Source organism: Aplidium turbinatum, chromosome 8, assembly GCF_918807975.1.
Source record: "Aplidium turbinatum chromosome 8, kaAplTurb1.1, whole genome shotgun sequence".
Classification (NCBI taxonomy): domain Eukaryota; kingdom Metazoa; phylum Chordata; class Ascidiacea; order Aplousobranchia; family Polyclinidae; genus Aplidium; species Aplidium turbinatum.
Window position 1 is genome coordinate 21958503 of NC_137479.1, and position 16521 is coordinate 21975023.

A 16521-nucleotide genomic window follows, 5' to 3' on the forward strand; every position below is an offset into this window, starting at 1 on the left:
AAATAAAATTGAACAATGTCTTTTTGAAGAAGGTGTTATCTACAGAAAAGTATGATTGGGCGAATAAGTAAATTCGCAAGTGCTTGTAGGCCTACGCAGTGTTGGGTAAATTCAGTGCAATTGGGAGTTACTTATCGACTTGAAAACCGCTGGCTATTTTATTATTCTTTCTTCCTTTTGCATTACAGAAAAAATCTAAATTCGAATTATTTTGTATCGTTAACGTCAATTCCTTTCTATTTTTCGAACTGAAACCGATATTTAGACCGAGAATATGCGCATGGACTCTCGATGACAATACAAGACAGCTGGGATGGCTTTAAATATAGGCCTATGTAATAATATCGGAAAATGTGAAATTAAAAAATCACAGCTGAGTGTCTTGGTCTTTGGAGGCGTCCCGTTTTGAAGTCACAAAAATATGGTAAGCCTATCATAGGCCCATCATTGTCTTATCCAAACAGTCCATCACGCCCCTTTCCAAGAAGCAACTAGGCTACTACTCGACGTAAATTATACACCTCTTTTTTAGGCAAAAGTAGTTTTCTTGTCTACTATTTTTTTTTTTTTAACTAACATCTGTCTTCGATTCAGTGCCACAAACTATAGGCTATACCGGTAACTACTGACCTGCGTACAATCAATAGTTTAATTAATATAATTATGCTGCAACGAACTCCACTCTGTTACATGCATTATGTTGCATAACAGTGACATGATATCATAAAAGCTTCCATGTTAAGAAAGGTACAGTATAATGTTTAAAAATTACATGGGCGACAACTGTCAATATCAGGGGTGGCCAACTTTTATCAAATGGGATCGATTAGAAAATTTATTATTTACTAGCGATCGACAGGTCAGTGATGACGTCACTAAGCAACTTTTTTTCCTGTGACACCATGAGCTGTGTGGAAAAAAGTAGCCTATTTTTTTCTTGCTGCCAATCGATTGCTAGACAGGCGTGAGTGCGCCTCAACCAATGATGCATCAATGGCTGGCTGCTCTCTGGTAGCCTGGTTTTTTTTTTCTGTCATTGACCGATTTTTTAGCAAAATGTCCGAAAAAAATATAGTCAATTCGGTCAAAATGTCCGAAAAAATATATGGTCAATTGACTATAAAATGACCGAATTTTTTCAAGTCATTTCGGACAAATAACCGAAGTCTCAGCGAAAAAAAAACCCAGCTGGTAGCCCAGTTCGGGAACATCGTGAATCTGGGGTGATGAAAGGATAGGTTTTCGACGACGAGTGGCTCACACAAAGATTACTCTCTTTTTAAAATGTTAGTTCCTCATTTTATTTTCTCGTTTTCGAAAACCACACTGTTTTTTTTCTTCACAGCGTGTTGACAATGTTTCTCACTTTGAGTGGTTGAATTTTTATCCTCGGACTAGGAAAGTTTCTTGCAGAGCTTAATCCTGACAGTTTCGCATACTTGTAGAGGCTTGGAATCACTGACGCAGGCCCGGTCACCGAGATTGAGGTGGCTGCTTCACAGCGTGTTGACAATGTTTCTCACTTTGAGTGGTTGAATTTTTATCCTCGGACTAGGAAAGTTTCTTGCAGAGCTTAATCCTGACAGTTTCGCATACTTGTAGAGGCTTGGAATCACTGACGCAGGCCCGGTCACCGAGATTGAGGTGGCTGCTGACTGCTTGGTCTTTTCGCAGTCTCCTCGTCATATGATATTGACAGTTGACACATAACAGATTATTGCATATTTTGTATTATTTTTATGTGACAAATAAATAAACTGATTGATTGACAGAGTGAAGTTTCCTATTGTTGAAGTCTTGTTGTCCGCTAGATGCCGCTGAATGGAGAGCAGTCCTTAACGTGCATTGCTCAAGCGCACACTCCGAAAGTCAGACCAGCGCAGCTATTGGAGGCGAATCATTGAAAAATTCGCTTTTTAGAAATGTTATATATAACGTCAACACAAGATGCGACGCGATCGACGTGTTGGCCACCCCTAGTTTATACAATGCTTCAGTAGGCCTACGGCCTTACCGAGTCGTCATCTTGTGTACCGTACCTCACTATTTTCTCACTTCGAAATGTAAATGGTCTAATGGATGAGATTACTATAGGCCTACTTGCTGAAGCAGTCACGTTGTTTCACACTTTCAGTTACACATTACATAAAAAAGATTATACAATAGGCGCGAAATAACGACAAAACACTCACAATTCTTTTATCAATGCATGTCAAATTGCCAACGAGTAATCTGGGCACGGCCACCTTGTTACATTCTGAAGACAAACCTTGCGGTATTGATCTGTAATACATAATACGCAACGGCATGTACTGTAACACTGCAGGGTGAAATATACTTTATGTTCATAAAAGCAATAAATTACACAGCGATAACATCAGAAGTTTCTCGATTGAATTGAAGACAGTACTGTTCAAACAGTATGAGGCGTGACTCACTTGCTCTTCCATTTTATATGACGCCGTACGTTACGTCGTTCACACGCAACACCCCCGAGAATATAAAAACAAAAGCCCAAGATGCATGATTTATTTTATAGGAAATTAGATTTTAAGACAATAATCTATTGCGTCAACTATGAACAACGAGTGTTCTGAAAAGTATCACAAAAGGCACCGTTTTACATCACACACATGTGAAACACAACACTAAAGTCGAGCATTGAAGTTACTGCGAGAAGGTTTTTCATGGCTCGAAACTGCAGTTCATAGCTCAAGTGCTCAGTTCGCAACTGCTGACTTGCAGGAGACTGATATTAGAGTTTTAAGGCATAGGGAACGTTCAAATATTACGTAACGCCTTCGAGGGGGAGGGGGGGGGGTTATGCAAAGCGTTACGTTAGCGTCACATCGGGGGGGAGGGGGTTCAAGCAAAACGTTACGTAACGTTTTCGAGTACGGAATGATAGTTTTTTGTGCTGAATTTGTAGTGAAAAAGCGTTACATGGGGGAGGAGGGGATTGAAAAAAGCGTTACGTTGGCGTTACATTGGGGAGGGGGGGGGTCAAAAATTCGGAAAAAAAGCGTTACGTAATATTTGAACGTTCCCATAGGCAGATTTCTTATTCTTCTTGGACCAAGTCTGCAGCTTTCTAGCTATGAAAATATCTTCTTGCAGTATTGTTTTTGTACCACAAATAAACTCTACATTGAAAGTATTCGTTTAAAAGCTAGTTGTTTAAAATATGATGTTCAACGTCAAAGTTGTATTCAAATTCTGACAAATTTTTCCAAACTTTTTTATTAATTGAATCACTAATCATGTGGGCGTGTCGGTTGCTAGCTGCTGCAGTTAAAGACGGGGCCATTTTAAACGGAACGTCTTGTATGGCAGTTGCGAGAGGTTTCTGAGCAACTTCAGTTTGAGCATTAGCATAAGGTGATGGCTGTGCAGAAATGTCTTCATCACAGTAAGTTTTTGTGACAGGAGAACGATGTGATTGAAGTTGTTCAAGGCTGGAGCGACCTTCGGAGAGGTTGGGGAAGTTTAAATCCTAGAAAAAACAGGGCAACTAAATAACCAACAAAACATCGGCAGGTCAGCCTTGTATTTATTAAAAACATAATTTTATGCTGTAACATGTGCAAAAAGTCTTCATATCCAGGGTCGTTGAGAAGATATTTTGGGATCGGTACCAACAAGATCCTCATGCCCTAAATCAAGCACTTTTAAGAAAAACGCACTACGGTATATTAAAAGCAACAGGTGGTGTCTTCAAGTTCCTGGGCACCTTGTTAGAACTGATGGCTAAGTATGACTGCAAAGTTGAAACATCGCTGATCCTCCATGGCTGTTTAAAGTATCATATTGTACCCTTGGAGAAGTCGATTCACATATAGCATTGATTACAGGTAATTTGATTGAAAACATGTTGAGTGACGAATATTGCATATGATATTGAACAGCTCTTAATTGTGTAGCAGTGCCAGGGGAAAAAAAGGCATATTATTAGCAAGAACTCGTTACGTTTGTAAATCTCAAACCTTTAGTAAGAATTCGGTTAAAATTACACAAAACTTTAGTGTTCAATTTTATTACAAGATGAACTCGGCCTTTTCTGTGCCGAAGGAAACATTTTAGGGTTACCACACTGACCAGAGGTTTCACAAGATCAATAACTTTGATATTATACCGCAGTGATTAAATTAAACTATGAAAACTGTTCAAATTCCAAGAAAGTTGATTCAATGTAATATTTCGGTTGCATGCTACAGCTTTGCAACTCACATCATAGCCAGGAGGTTTTTCTTTGTTAATTGCATCACCAGGCCGAACAGTATTTTTCTCATCACTTGTAGTTCCAATTAAAACAAAACCATCCACTTCAGTGGTTTCTTCACACTGTGTAGCATGTGATGACTTTTTATTAAAAAATACATTCATCACCTATTAAAGTCCTACAGCTATTCTACAAAAAATATCAAAAATTATATCTGTAAAAAATTACTGTGTCAGCAAATGTAACAGAGTTTCATTGACACACATAGGCGTCGAAATAGGGTGGGCCGGGTGGGCGACGCCCACCCGGCCGTGAAATGAGGGTGGGAAAAATATGTTTCGCCCATCCTGTCTTCATGACACTTATGAAGTGTTTGTTACAATTTTGTTAAACACGTTTTTGTTAAACGCTGAATTATCCAACCAACTGCAGCGCAACTCCATGTTTTACGCTATGTCTCTCGTTAGGTATCCGACAGAACAAAGCAATTCCACAACAACGCTGCGTTGAAAAAATGTGGTGCTTACTGCATTGTTGTTGCTACCACAACTGCCACACGCTGGCAATTCCTGGTGAGAGAAAGCCACGTTTGATCTTTTCTCCGAATGGTCTCACTTTCGTTACGTCACAATCAAACTTCAGTTCCGGGCCAGCGTAAGGGAATATGACATCATAATGAACATGACAATAAAATAACCGATACAAACTAAAGACGTAGTGAAACAATCGCTTTTTACAAATTTTTCGCTTTTTACAAATCAAAATGCGGCAAATCCGAATCCGAAGGCGCCACTTTAAAGGCAACAGGTCGCGAGTCACGCGCTTTTTAGGTCGCAAAGGAAAACTTAAAAGAAGTTTGTTTAGTTTAGCAGCGCTCATAAGATCGCAAGGCGCAAAAAAGCAAACATCAAACCTATTAAAGCTTAATTGCTGCAGCGACGCTAACTGCAGTCTTTGTGAGAAAGACTAACCATTGCGAATTAGCGAACATACACATTCAATGAAATCTATTTGAAAACCCTCGCCCACCCAGAATTTCTCTCTTCTAAGAAAAAATTGACGCTTATGTTGACACATTATCATTTTTAAACATTTTCATCAGGAGCAACCTTAGGTTCAACTGTTGAAATCAGAAAGAGATTTGGTTTCACAAATCTATTAAACCCAAACTACAAAGAAGCTTTGATGAACAGAATACTTGCATGGTCACAATGATTGTACCATAGGACATTACAGTTGAATTTTAATCATTCTAAATATCATTTTTTATCTAAAAAGGTTGAAGCAGATATAGGTTTGGTTTTGAATCTTTATCCTCGGACTGACAAAGCCTGGATAGGTTATTCAGGTCATTCCTGGTAGGTTTGCATTCGTTCATGATACAAAACTGGGTCCTGCTTTTGAAGTTACAATATCCTACTGATGGAATATAGCAATATTTCTACAACCCATTGCTTCAGAAAAACAAGTTATTGGTAGCAGAGTTGATAAAGGGTTCTCAACCATAGGTATATTTTATCTATCCAGAAATGAAATATATAATTGCAGAAGATAAAACTACATGATAAATACACAAATTCTAATCCAAAAATACTGGATGGCAGTGAAGTAATGTGTAAATTTTGGGCAATGCGCAAGATTGAAAACCCCTAGCCTAGCTGCCTAGATCATTAGGAAATGGCCAATTCAATGGTGGCCATTTTGGTGTGGAATTTTTTGGAAATTCTCTAGCTGCTTCTCTATTGGGCTATATATATTATAATGAAATTGTAAAGATGACTGATGGAGTGATGTTGACATTGTGCTAGTAGCCTAGCTGTTCTCCCAGGTAATTCTAGTGCTCGGCTTGATGAGCAATTATTATTCAAAGCCTATTATATAAAATGGTATATGTTGTATATTATTGGTTGTAATTTAAGCTTCAAGATCACCTGGCAACAACACTTCAACAATCAGAAATTTCACTCTGTCAATCTCGGTAACCGACCCTGCGTCAAAAGCCTTTACAAGTATGTGAAACTACCAGAAATAACTTATGAATGCTTTGTCAGTCCAAGGATAAAGATTCAACACCAAACCAATGTAAAGAACAAAACAATGCATACCATACGTAAAACATGCTCATTGTTTAAAGTGGGCTAACGATTATTCACTCTTGGCACTATATTTCAATTCAAGTGACTTGCAAGTAACAATTTTAAGTTAGATTCAAGCAATGAAGAACTTTGCAAAAATACCATGCGGCTATGATCCACTTGAAGCTGCAGACACAAAAGAACTTCATCAACAGTATCTAAGAATGAGGTACGGTACATGCTGACAGTGTCGAGAGAGCAAAATGGCTTCTTTGTTCACAAAATAGGAATCAACATAACCTAGATCCTACAAGAAAATTTTCAGGCAAATAAATATGCTTAGAACTGACCTGAACTTTTGCACCAACGACTTCATTTGGAAGAGTAATGAAATATGTTTTATCAGCTGATGGAAATCTGATGGATGGATGTTTTCCAATTTGTTATGAGAAGCTGTCTGGCTTAAAGGTAATACCTTCTATACAGAATAAGTAATAAAGAAAGTTCGTTACAACAAATCAAACTAATTATTCATTGCAATAGAGATACACATGTTTGGTAATGTCAGCCAGTCATGTGAGCTGCTGTTTCATCACTGCCAATTAACATTATCGCAATTTTTGTCATAATTCGGTATTAGACTGAATTGCACACATGCATTATCCTATTTGCATAAGGACCTTTTGATGATCCCCCTTTTAGGCTGTAGTGGTTTTAGAGAGTACCGTAATAACTATACAGTATATATTAGATTTACTATCCTGTATCAAACTACGGTACGCACTGCGCAAAGATCACATGAAAAAGTACTCTTAGGCATTACATGGAAAGACAGGAAACCAGCCAAATGGATACGACAACAAACACAAATCAAAGATATCATTCAAACAATAAAAAGTTTAAAGTGGAATTGGGCAGGACATATCATGCGAACAACTGACAACAGATGGACAAGAAGAGCTACTGACTGGATACCACTTGACAATAAACGCAAAAGAGGGAAAAAGAAGACAAGATGGCGAGACGAACTCTACCAATTCGACAAAACTTACGTGCAAAAACAGACAAAATTATAAAGATATGGGGAAGGCCTTCATCCTGCAGTAGAACAACAATGGCTGATAATGATAAATGATACAAAAAAAACAGAAGCAAAGATATGGTAGGCCTACACTATATTTTCTTCTGGGACCTTCTAGTTTTGATGACTAAGATCTCTGATGAAGAAGCACTTTGCTTTGCAACATCTCATATATTGTTATTGTTATCTAGAAATAGCGGGAAGCTTCAATTTTTTTTCTAGGCCCTGTTTACTATCCTACGTAAAAATCCTGACACAATCCATCTCCTGAAAACAGCGTTGCCAGATTTTCAAATAAATTTGTCATAAAACATCTCATAAAATTTTACCACATGCACAAAATCATATCAAATTTTCAATTATAGGTTTATTAATGATACCGTAACTTATTATCTTAAAAATACAAACAAAATGTTTCAAAGACACATAATTTTATTGCAAATTTATTTTTTGACGGCTTTTATGTCCATTGTTTGATTTTACCAGCCTACCAAGCACAATACGAATTAGCCAAGGTCATACTTTTTCTCACGATCAGTTTATTTTTTCTGCTGGCGCAAACATGTAGAAAACGGCAAGAACATTTTAGTGAAAATAGAATATGCGGTTGGCAATATTCTGAGATAAATTGAACTAACTAATTGAATTGAGCGCGTTGGGCTCGCAGTCGAGAGCCTGCATGTTCGACTCCAGCCACCCGCACTTGCTGTTGTTTCTCTGGGCAAGAAACTTTACGATAATTGCCTCTACCTAGTGATCGATTTCAAGTTATGGGTAGAACCAAATTTAAGTCATAAGTAGAGTAGACAACCGGAAACAGACATTGCCGTCGGCTGCAGCGTGGGTCAGGTGTAGGCAGTGCTGTATTCGTAAAAAAAGCACAGGGTAGGCTATACTGTCAGATTTGCCAAAATGATAAATAATACACAACTTGAAAAATATTAATCTTTATACTACCGTAACATGAATTATCAACATCAAAATAGGATGAGAGGCACCAAATTGTTTATTTTTCTATGAATACATTCCAAACAGCCTGCCGAGAGGAATCTACATCTTCATCCTCTTTACAAATTTGGGATCTATAGTATCCTTAGCTGATTGGTGGTTTAGCAGCCAGGATCTTACATATTTTTGGCGGTAAATTGAGCCACAGGTGGTCCATTGCTGCAATAAACATCAAACAGCTCATATTATAAATGAGCAAAGATGCTCTTAAACCTGTGATAATAGTTGGTTGGTTTTGAATCTTTATCCTCGTAGGCTACTGACAAAGCCTTGATTGGTTATTCCTGGTAGCTGCGCATAGCCTACTTTTGGAGGCTCTTGAAGCAGGGCCGATTACCGAGATTGGCAGAGTGAAGTTTTCGATTGTTGAAGTGTTGTTGCCAGGGAATTATTCCATTCACTAGGTGCCGCTAGACGGAAAGCAGTCCTGAAATGCATTGCTCAAACGCATACCCCGAGAGTCGAACAAGCGCCGCGTGATTTTGAGCCGGGAGCATAACCACTGAGCTAACGGTGCGGACATTGTTCATTAAACTGAAACCATGTTCACATTTTGTTGTCGAACAAGGTAAAGCTGAAATAGCTGCCAAGAGAGACTTAAACTATTGGCCACAATTTCAACTTTTTCACTAAAGTTTCTTAATCCTTGGATTGACTGTATTTCATCAATATCAAAGCGTTTACAAATTCTTCTCACCTCTGCTTCTCCATGACGCAAATTTCTTTCTATAATTTTTTCAGGTTGCAAGTTAGTAATATCAACCAGCAGCTTACCGTTGTCAGTGTCGGCATTAGTGCAAAGTCTCATTTGCATTCTGCTAACAATGCTCTGAACGAATTTGTCCGCGTTAATTGGCACCATTTTAGAATTCTGTATCAAAGGAATATTTCTGAACATTAAATTATCCTACGCTGCTAAAGCCAACTGTGTTTTTTTCTCCGAATTTTCCTTGAAACTCTCAATAATTCGTATTGTCCTTTTTATTAAAAGTTCGGCTCAAGGTAAAGTTGTACTTCGAGACTGAAGTTCAATGGATATCAATATCATGGATATAATTAGGGCTAGATTTCAGCCGGAGCGGTCCGGAGCGCCGCTCCGGAAGCTCGGTCAAAAAATTGACTTCTCCGGAACGGCGTTCCGGAAGCTCAAATATTTTATACCGTACTCTTATTACACTGGTCAACAAAAAAAAAAATTTTTTTTCCTGCATGGGCTTTGAGAACTGATTTAGGGTAACTTTGGGGTGCTGAATCCGAATCTGACCTCGGATTTATCCTATCACGTCAGGTTTATGAGATATGATAACAGCAAATTGCTACGGTACTTTTGTCAAAAGTGGAAGATTTGGCGTTGCGTTTACCACCAACATATGCAGTGCTCTAACGAAAGGTTAGTGTTAGACAGGCCAAAACAGCTTAAATAAGGTTACTGAACAAGCATTGCCATAGGCCTGTTTAAATCTTTGTGGTTTCATGAAAAACATTGACGGGGGAGGGGGGCAGTTATACTTTTAGCCTCCCTTTTAGCTTGTTACTACTGCATGGTTAATAATGTTGCTTAGAAAACAAATTGGTATCAAAATTATAGTTGGTAGGTGTATTTCAGCTACTTATATACTAGCCTACATGGCCTGGATTTCTGGATAAAGCACAATGTGTATGTGCAATAAACGCAACGTCAAATCTCCCACTTTTGACAAAAGTAACAATTTGCTGTTGTCATATCTCACAAACCTGATGTGATAGAATAAATCTGAGGTCAAATTCGGATTCAGCACCCCAAAATTACCCTACATCCATTGAAAAACTCCATTCAAGAAAAGTTGTGTTGACCAGTAGGCTACGTGTTATGCTTTGCCCTGTTCAGTAAAAGTATATATTTATAATTCTTGATGAGTCGACCACGTTAAATCGCGTATCCAGTATCCACTGTGATTATCTTCGTACCAGTCTTGACGGAAGCGAACCTGTGAATGTATTTGTCTTGTTGAGCTCGCTATTCTTACGGCGAATAGCATCTTTGATTCCCTGAAGAGCTGCCTAAAATCATATGGTATGTCTACAACATTTTTATCTTCTTGTTTGATTGGTGTTGTATGTGATGGCGCGGCTGTGATGATAGGTCGCAAAAATGGTGTAGCAAAATGGCTTCGTGATTAATTTCCAGACTTTGTGGTGTGGTATTGTGCAACCAAAGATTGTGGAACTATCGGTTCGTCATGCTGTAAAATCAGTCAGTAATTTGAATCGATTTCGATCTTTTATGGACAAACGCTATAGCCTTTACCACGCTTCTCCTAACAATAGCAGGGAATTGGGTGAATGTGCAGCGGCTGTTGAAGTGAAGTTGTTGAAAATCGGAAGGGTAGGCCTACTGGACACTCGATGGGTAGCCTCGAGTTTCCGCACAGTTAGTGCCGTTTGAAATGATTTCCCAGCACTTGTCGAATTTTTCAAAAAGGGAGCTATTAGCGACACAAGAGATTGTCGGGAACGTGTGAAATATCAAGGACTCTTGTCGAAGATAACATCCACGGATTTCTTGTTGGACTTGGCTTTGATGTACGAACACTCGCAAGAATTATCCGAAATAGCCTAAGCCTTGAACTGTAAAACAGAGCATGTAGGCTACTATTTGAGATGCAGATAACAAAATTAATAATCTTGCAAAATTATTTGAAACACGAAGGAACGAACCCGGACGACATTATGGCAATTGCTAAGGATGCTGAAGAAAACTTAGAGTTCAAAAGTGTAGAATTACATCTAAACAATTGCAGAAATAGCCCGCTAATCAATCCCCGCATCTTCTACACTGTAAATCAAAAAGTGTAGTTTTAACCACTTCTAGGGGTGGTCTAAAAATTCCACTTCTACTTTTTCATTCCCACCCCATAGCCTATTGGGAAAGATGGTCATTTTCACCCTACCAAAGGGTGATATTTTCCACCCAACAGAGAAGGGTGTGAGTTATAACACTTAGGAAATTCCATCCAAGATCGCTTGTTGAATTCAACAGACTTGTCATTTAACAGCTGAAAAATACTTGATTCAACTATTTGGCCACAGGACACAGTAATGACACACGGAAAAAACGAAAGCATTGAAGTGGCAAAGAGATTGTGCTTAGATGAACGCAAAGCTGCCAAAATTTGATAACGTCACTATAATCCCTTCCAATTTCATCGAGCGAGTGTGAGCGCGGATTTTCACAAATGAACCTCATACTGACATCTGACCGTGTTTCTCTACACACTGTAACTGTTTCAAGTTTACTCTTTATACGAATGATCCGTCTTCCACTGAGAAATTTTTAACCAGCGAAGTAGCCTACCATGTTGGATCCTGATTACGCCATGGACGTAACCTGGCAATTGAGACCCGAAGTCGCTAGAGGTTTTATGATTTTAAATACGATAAGTGTCTTAAAAATTGTAGGCTATAACTTGAAAAATCAAAAGTGGAAAAAACTAAAAACAAATTTTTTTCTTTTATTTTTCTAGGCTATAACTTGTATTTTTTGTATTATTGTTTTACTAAAATATGAATATTTGCATTGAACAACGCTATACCATCTATAGACCATGATAATTACTTTAGCAACGTTTTAGGTACCGTACATCAAGCGTGTTGTTTCAAAGTCTTATAAAGGCATATTTCTGAATTTCTTCTACGGCACCTAGCGCATTTGGAAAGTAAAAAACTAGCGCTCCGGAAGCTAATCTTCTGGAAATCCACCACTGGATATAATTCTTGCAGAACATCACACATTAGGAATCAGTAAGGATTGCATACCGTACGCACTTTCTTTGGAAAACTAGAGGGTATACTATTTGTTGCTCGAAAAAGCAGAGAGTATACTGCGCAGAGGTGGGCAGTAACTAGTTACAAAAGTAACTAGTTACTGTAACTAGTTACTTTTTGAGTAACTGTAACGGTAACTTCGTTACTATTTTCCAAAAGTAACGAAACGCGGTAACTAGTTCCTATTTTAGCACTTTTTCAACAGTTACAGTTACAAGTTACTTTTGTATTGAAATTTCTGTTTCTAATTGCCGTCCATTTCTCTGCACATGTTTGTGTCATGCTTTATGCGTGTTTGCTGCGCGTTGCGCAATAATGCATTCTTCTCGCAGCTGTATCGGAGCAGCACTGCCCAACGCTCATGCGCGGCGCTCTTGTTTTGTGATCTTATGGAGCAGGATTGCCATATTGGCGAATTCATCGCCAAAATCTAGAAATCTGGCGATTTTTAAAGACGTTTGGTTTCATATTTATGGTTTGGCGATTTGGCGCTTTTTGAGAACTGATTTGGCTAAATTAATTGCTTTTGGTAATAGATCAATATGTGACTTTCTATGCAATGTTTAGCAAAAGTGTTTGGTAACACTTGATAGCTCAGTTCATGCTTGTCGTATAGCTGCCAGAGGTGTACAGGAGCCGTAGTTTTAGAGTAACCTGAAAATATGTATAAATTGCAATAAATTTAAACTTCTTGAAAGTAACTAACTAACTGACTATAAGCATTCGCCGCCAATGTGCGGGTTCAACTATGGCAAGAGGGACTGGCAGCCGGACCGACATTAGCCAACATGGAGCTCACACCCATGGAGAGCCTTCCTCCCGGAAAACGTGAACCGTGGAAGTATTATGCCTCAACCGCTTAAGAACTGGTATTGGCAGGTGTAAAACTTTGATGAGACACTGGGGGTATTCCATGGGGAGCACAAGTTGCAAATGCGGACAGGAGCAAACAATGCAACATCTGCTCGAATGCCCTGACCTTAAAGCAAGGTGCTCTGCACAGGATTTGGCCGAGTTCAACGATAGAGCAATAGCCTGCGTGATGCTCTGGGCTACGGCCGTGTGACACACGATGAAGAAGAAGAAGACAATAAGCATCACAAAACACGCAACGATTATAAGCAATAGTGTGGAAAACAGACAGACGGAAAACAAATTACATTAGGAAAAGGCAACTGCGTAACTAGAAAAGAATTTGCACCACAGGGTGCGTGATACATCTAATAAATGTTGAAGAGAAGAGAATGGAGGCGCCTCCCGCAAATAATTGTTTGTTTAAATTTGGATTGCAGTGTTTGATTAGCCTAATAGCGCTTGCTGAATTTTTGTTTCAAATTGGGATTTGCTTTTGCGAAAACTTTTAAATGAGTCAGTAGAGAATTTTTTAGCTGTGCAAAAAGAACACTCCATGATATGGTCTTTGATGGCATTTTTCTTTAATCTCAAAGTTCAGATGCTCCCATACTCTCGTTTAAAGAGAATGTCCCCACAGAATGATAACCCCTGTTGATAATTTATGCCTTAAAACAGAGATTTTCAGGCAACTGATTTCAACTGACTGATTTGTTTTGATGCTAAACCAGCTACGTAATGCCCAGTGTGTTGTTATTTATGAGCGCCACTTCGTTTGGTCGTTTGTTTGTGCGTCAGCAAAATCTTACATTTTGTCCACTCTATGGTTCTTGACGTTGAATCAACGTAGTTAGAAGTTTGCGCTAGCAAACGCAGTTTGTACTTTTTGTGCATGACGCTATCATTCGAATCATTTCTCTTCTCTTTTCGTACTATATATGACGTCTGATCTTACCGAAATTCATAATTTTAATGTTACATTAGTTAACTGCAGTACATGAGCGTACCAGTTCTGTTGAGAATTGATTTAGTAGTTAGAAGAATCGCCCGACAAAATTTCGGTATTGCTACCCACGCTTGCAATGACTCTAAAAAGGTTGTCTGACATCAAAACCAGCAACAGCATTGCTGTGTGCTTGCCGTTGGTGGACGTTCTTGTGGAAGCAATACAAACCAGATTTTGTCATTGGTTCGAGGACAGCAACTCTCAGCTTGCTGCTGCATTCCACCCACAATTTAGACTTACATGTGTCCAATGGCTGACAAGCGACACTGCTGAATTGAAGACCACAATAAAACAAAACATGCGTCAAGCAATTGAAGAAGCAAACTGCTCTGCTGAAGAGCGGAGCAGCAGCGACACTGAAGTGGATAGTGATAGAGTCACAGAGGAGTTTTTTGCACCACTATATGCAAAAAACAAGAAGAGAAAGCAATGCGCGTTGAATCTGTTGCAGGAGTATTTGGAAGCTGACCCTGAGCCCAAGTTAAGCGGTTCCAGATTCACAAGCGGACCGATGAAAAAACTGTTTTTAAAGCATAACACTCCCATTCCGTCAAGTGCTGCAGTGGAAAGGTTGTTTTCATTGGGTAATGATATTTTAAAGCCCAAAAGGGCAGGGTTAAGTGACGAGCATTTGCACTTTAAAATGCTCGTATTTCTCAAAGGAAATAAGCATATTTATACTGAGTAATTTTTTTAAATAAAACATTGTTGGTTTTGTACTTGTGCTGTTATGTTAGCATGGATGGCTATAACACTAGCCTAATAGCCTATATATCAAACATTGCGGTTAAACTGGACTTACATGCAGAGCTGGCCAGGTGCAGAACTTTATGTTGAGATTTATAAGTAACTGAAAGTAACTAGTAACTGTAACTAGTAACTGAAACTAGTTACTTTTTTGAAATCGGTAACTGTAACGGTAACTCAGTTACTATTTTGGCCAAGTAACTGTAACTGTAACTCAGTTACTTTTGAAAGTAGCTTTGCCCACTTCTGATACTGCGTATACCGCCGTATACAGCACTGGGTGTAGGTCGGAAGGCGTACATCGATGCATAGCGCTCAAGTCCGCTTTCCCGCAATGCAGGATAAAGATATGAAAAACAAACAAAAAAAGTAAAAAGACAAATGAATCATCGGACCAATCAGAAGTTGCAGAGAAAACTCTGATATAAAGTAAATTAAGCCAACGTTTCGTCGTCCACAGCTTAACGTAGAAGGCTACGGCAGTGGTAGTCATTTCGATGACGTGTGTTCGATTCCCACCCAAACCATTAGTTTTTTTTTCTTCTTCAGTATTTACCAAATAAAGTTCAAAGGAGGATCAACTTTCTGGCTAAATGCTAGAAACGTCACAATTGGACGGCAGGCTATTCACTTAAACATGTTTTGATTGATTGGCGATGTCATCAGGTCTTAGGCCTACAGAGAATTGTCATGTTTAAGTGGCTACGGTAGCCTACCATATTCTCTGCCACCTGCACTGCTCGGAAAATTTTGCAATATTTTATCACTAGCTTTCGCATAACTGTTTGAATGAGAAAGTGCAGACTCGACGACCTTGAATGAGAAAGTGCAGACTCGACGACCTTTTTTAGGGCTACAATCTTTCGCACTTTCTCATTGGATTTGGATGCACGCACATCCTAATTTCACAATAAGCTAGGCCTAACAGCAGCTGCTTAGTGGTGTATGAAATTTGTTAAAAGCGCATTTTTCTCCATTTCTATTAAAAACTTTCCCAAAAAAAGGTAAAATATGAAATTGTCTGGCAATGTTAAAGTTGTGTAAGAGCAGGCTAGTTTATCTCGGGACTACAGTAGGCGCGGAATGAAAAATCGGCCTACCTATAACGTCCAGGAGTAAAAGTTCGTTCGCCAGTCAAAGTGATTTGCTTTTTCATTACGGTACTTAAGACTGCAGTGGTGTCTCTGACGGAATGTTGGAGAACGTATCGCGTTATCAGGATTTTTTCAAGGGGGGGGGGGGGGGGAAGCATTCGTAATTTTTTTCGAATCGAAAAACCCCTTACTTGCTAATAACTAGTAGCCTACGGTAGCCGAAGTCGTATTGTGTAGTATGGATAGATTTTGTATTGAAAACAATACAAAATGTGATGTAGGACTGGACGTCTCACATAATTAGGCTATATGCATCATGCATGTAAAATATGTTTTTCGAAGACGACGTAGTTAGCAGCTCACTCAACCCAATGAACTACGCGTGTTGAGGGTAGTACGTTCCAGGCTACGCAGAATTTCTTATGTTCGATATTAGGTACGGTAGGATACTTGACATTTTTTATTATCAAGAGTAGCGTAATGCAACTTTTCAGTCTGACCAAGGTTATCTGTTGGTGTAATATAGGCTAAACTTTCACGGTCTTGACGCCCGGCTTTGCCCGTCTGCAGCATTTCCATAACTCCATCCGCCACTGGTCATGCCAAATGATGATTGACAATAGGCTACAAACCGA

The 16521-nt window shown here is 39.0% G+C and overlaps 1 protein-coding gene across 1 annotated transcript; it reads right to left on the reverse strand.

Annotated features, from left to right (window-relative positions):
• Positions 1 to 1723: 1723 nt before the first annotated feature.
• LOC145775620 (uncharacterized) lies at positions 1724 to 4424 on the reverse strand. The gene is made up of 2 exons (XM_082586943.1): positions 4228 to 4424; positions 1724 to 3493 (listed from the first exon to the last, which is right to left on the reverse strand). Exons 1-2 carry the CDS (start codon positions 4381 to 4383, stop codon positions 3170 to 3172), a joined length of 480 nt encoding a protein of 159 aa, XP_082443069.1. The 5' UTR covers positions 4384 to 4424; the 3' UTR covers positions 1724 to 3169.
• Positions 4425 to 16521: the final 12097 nt, after the last annotated feature.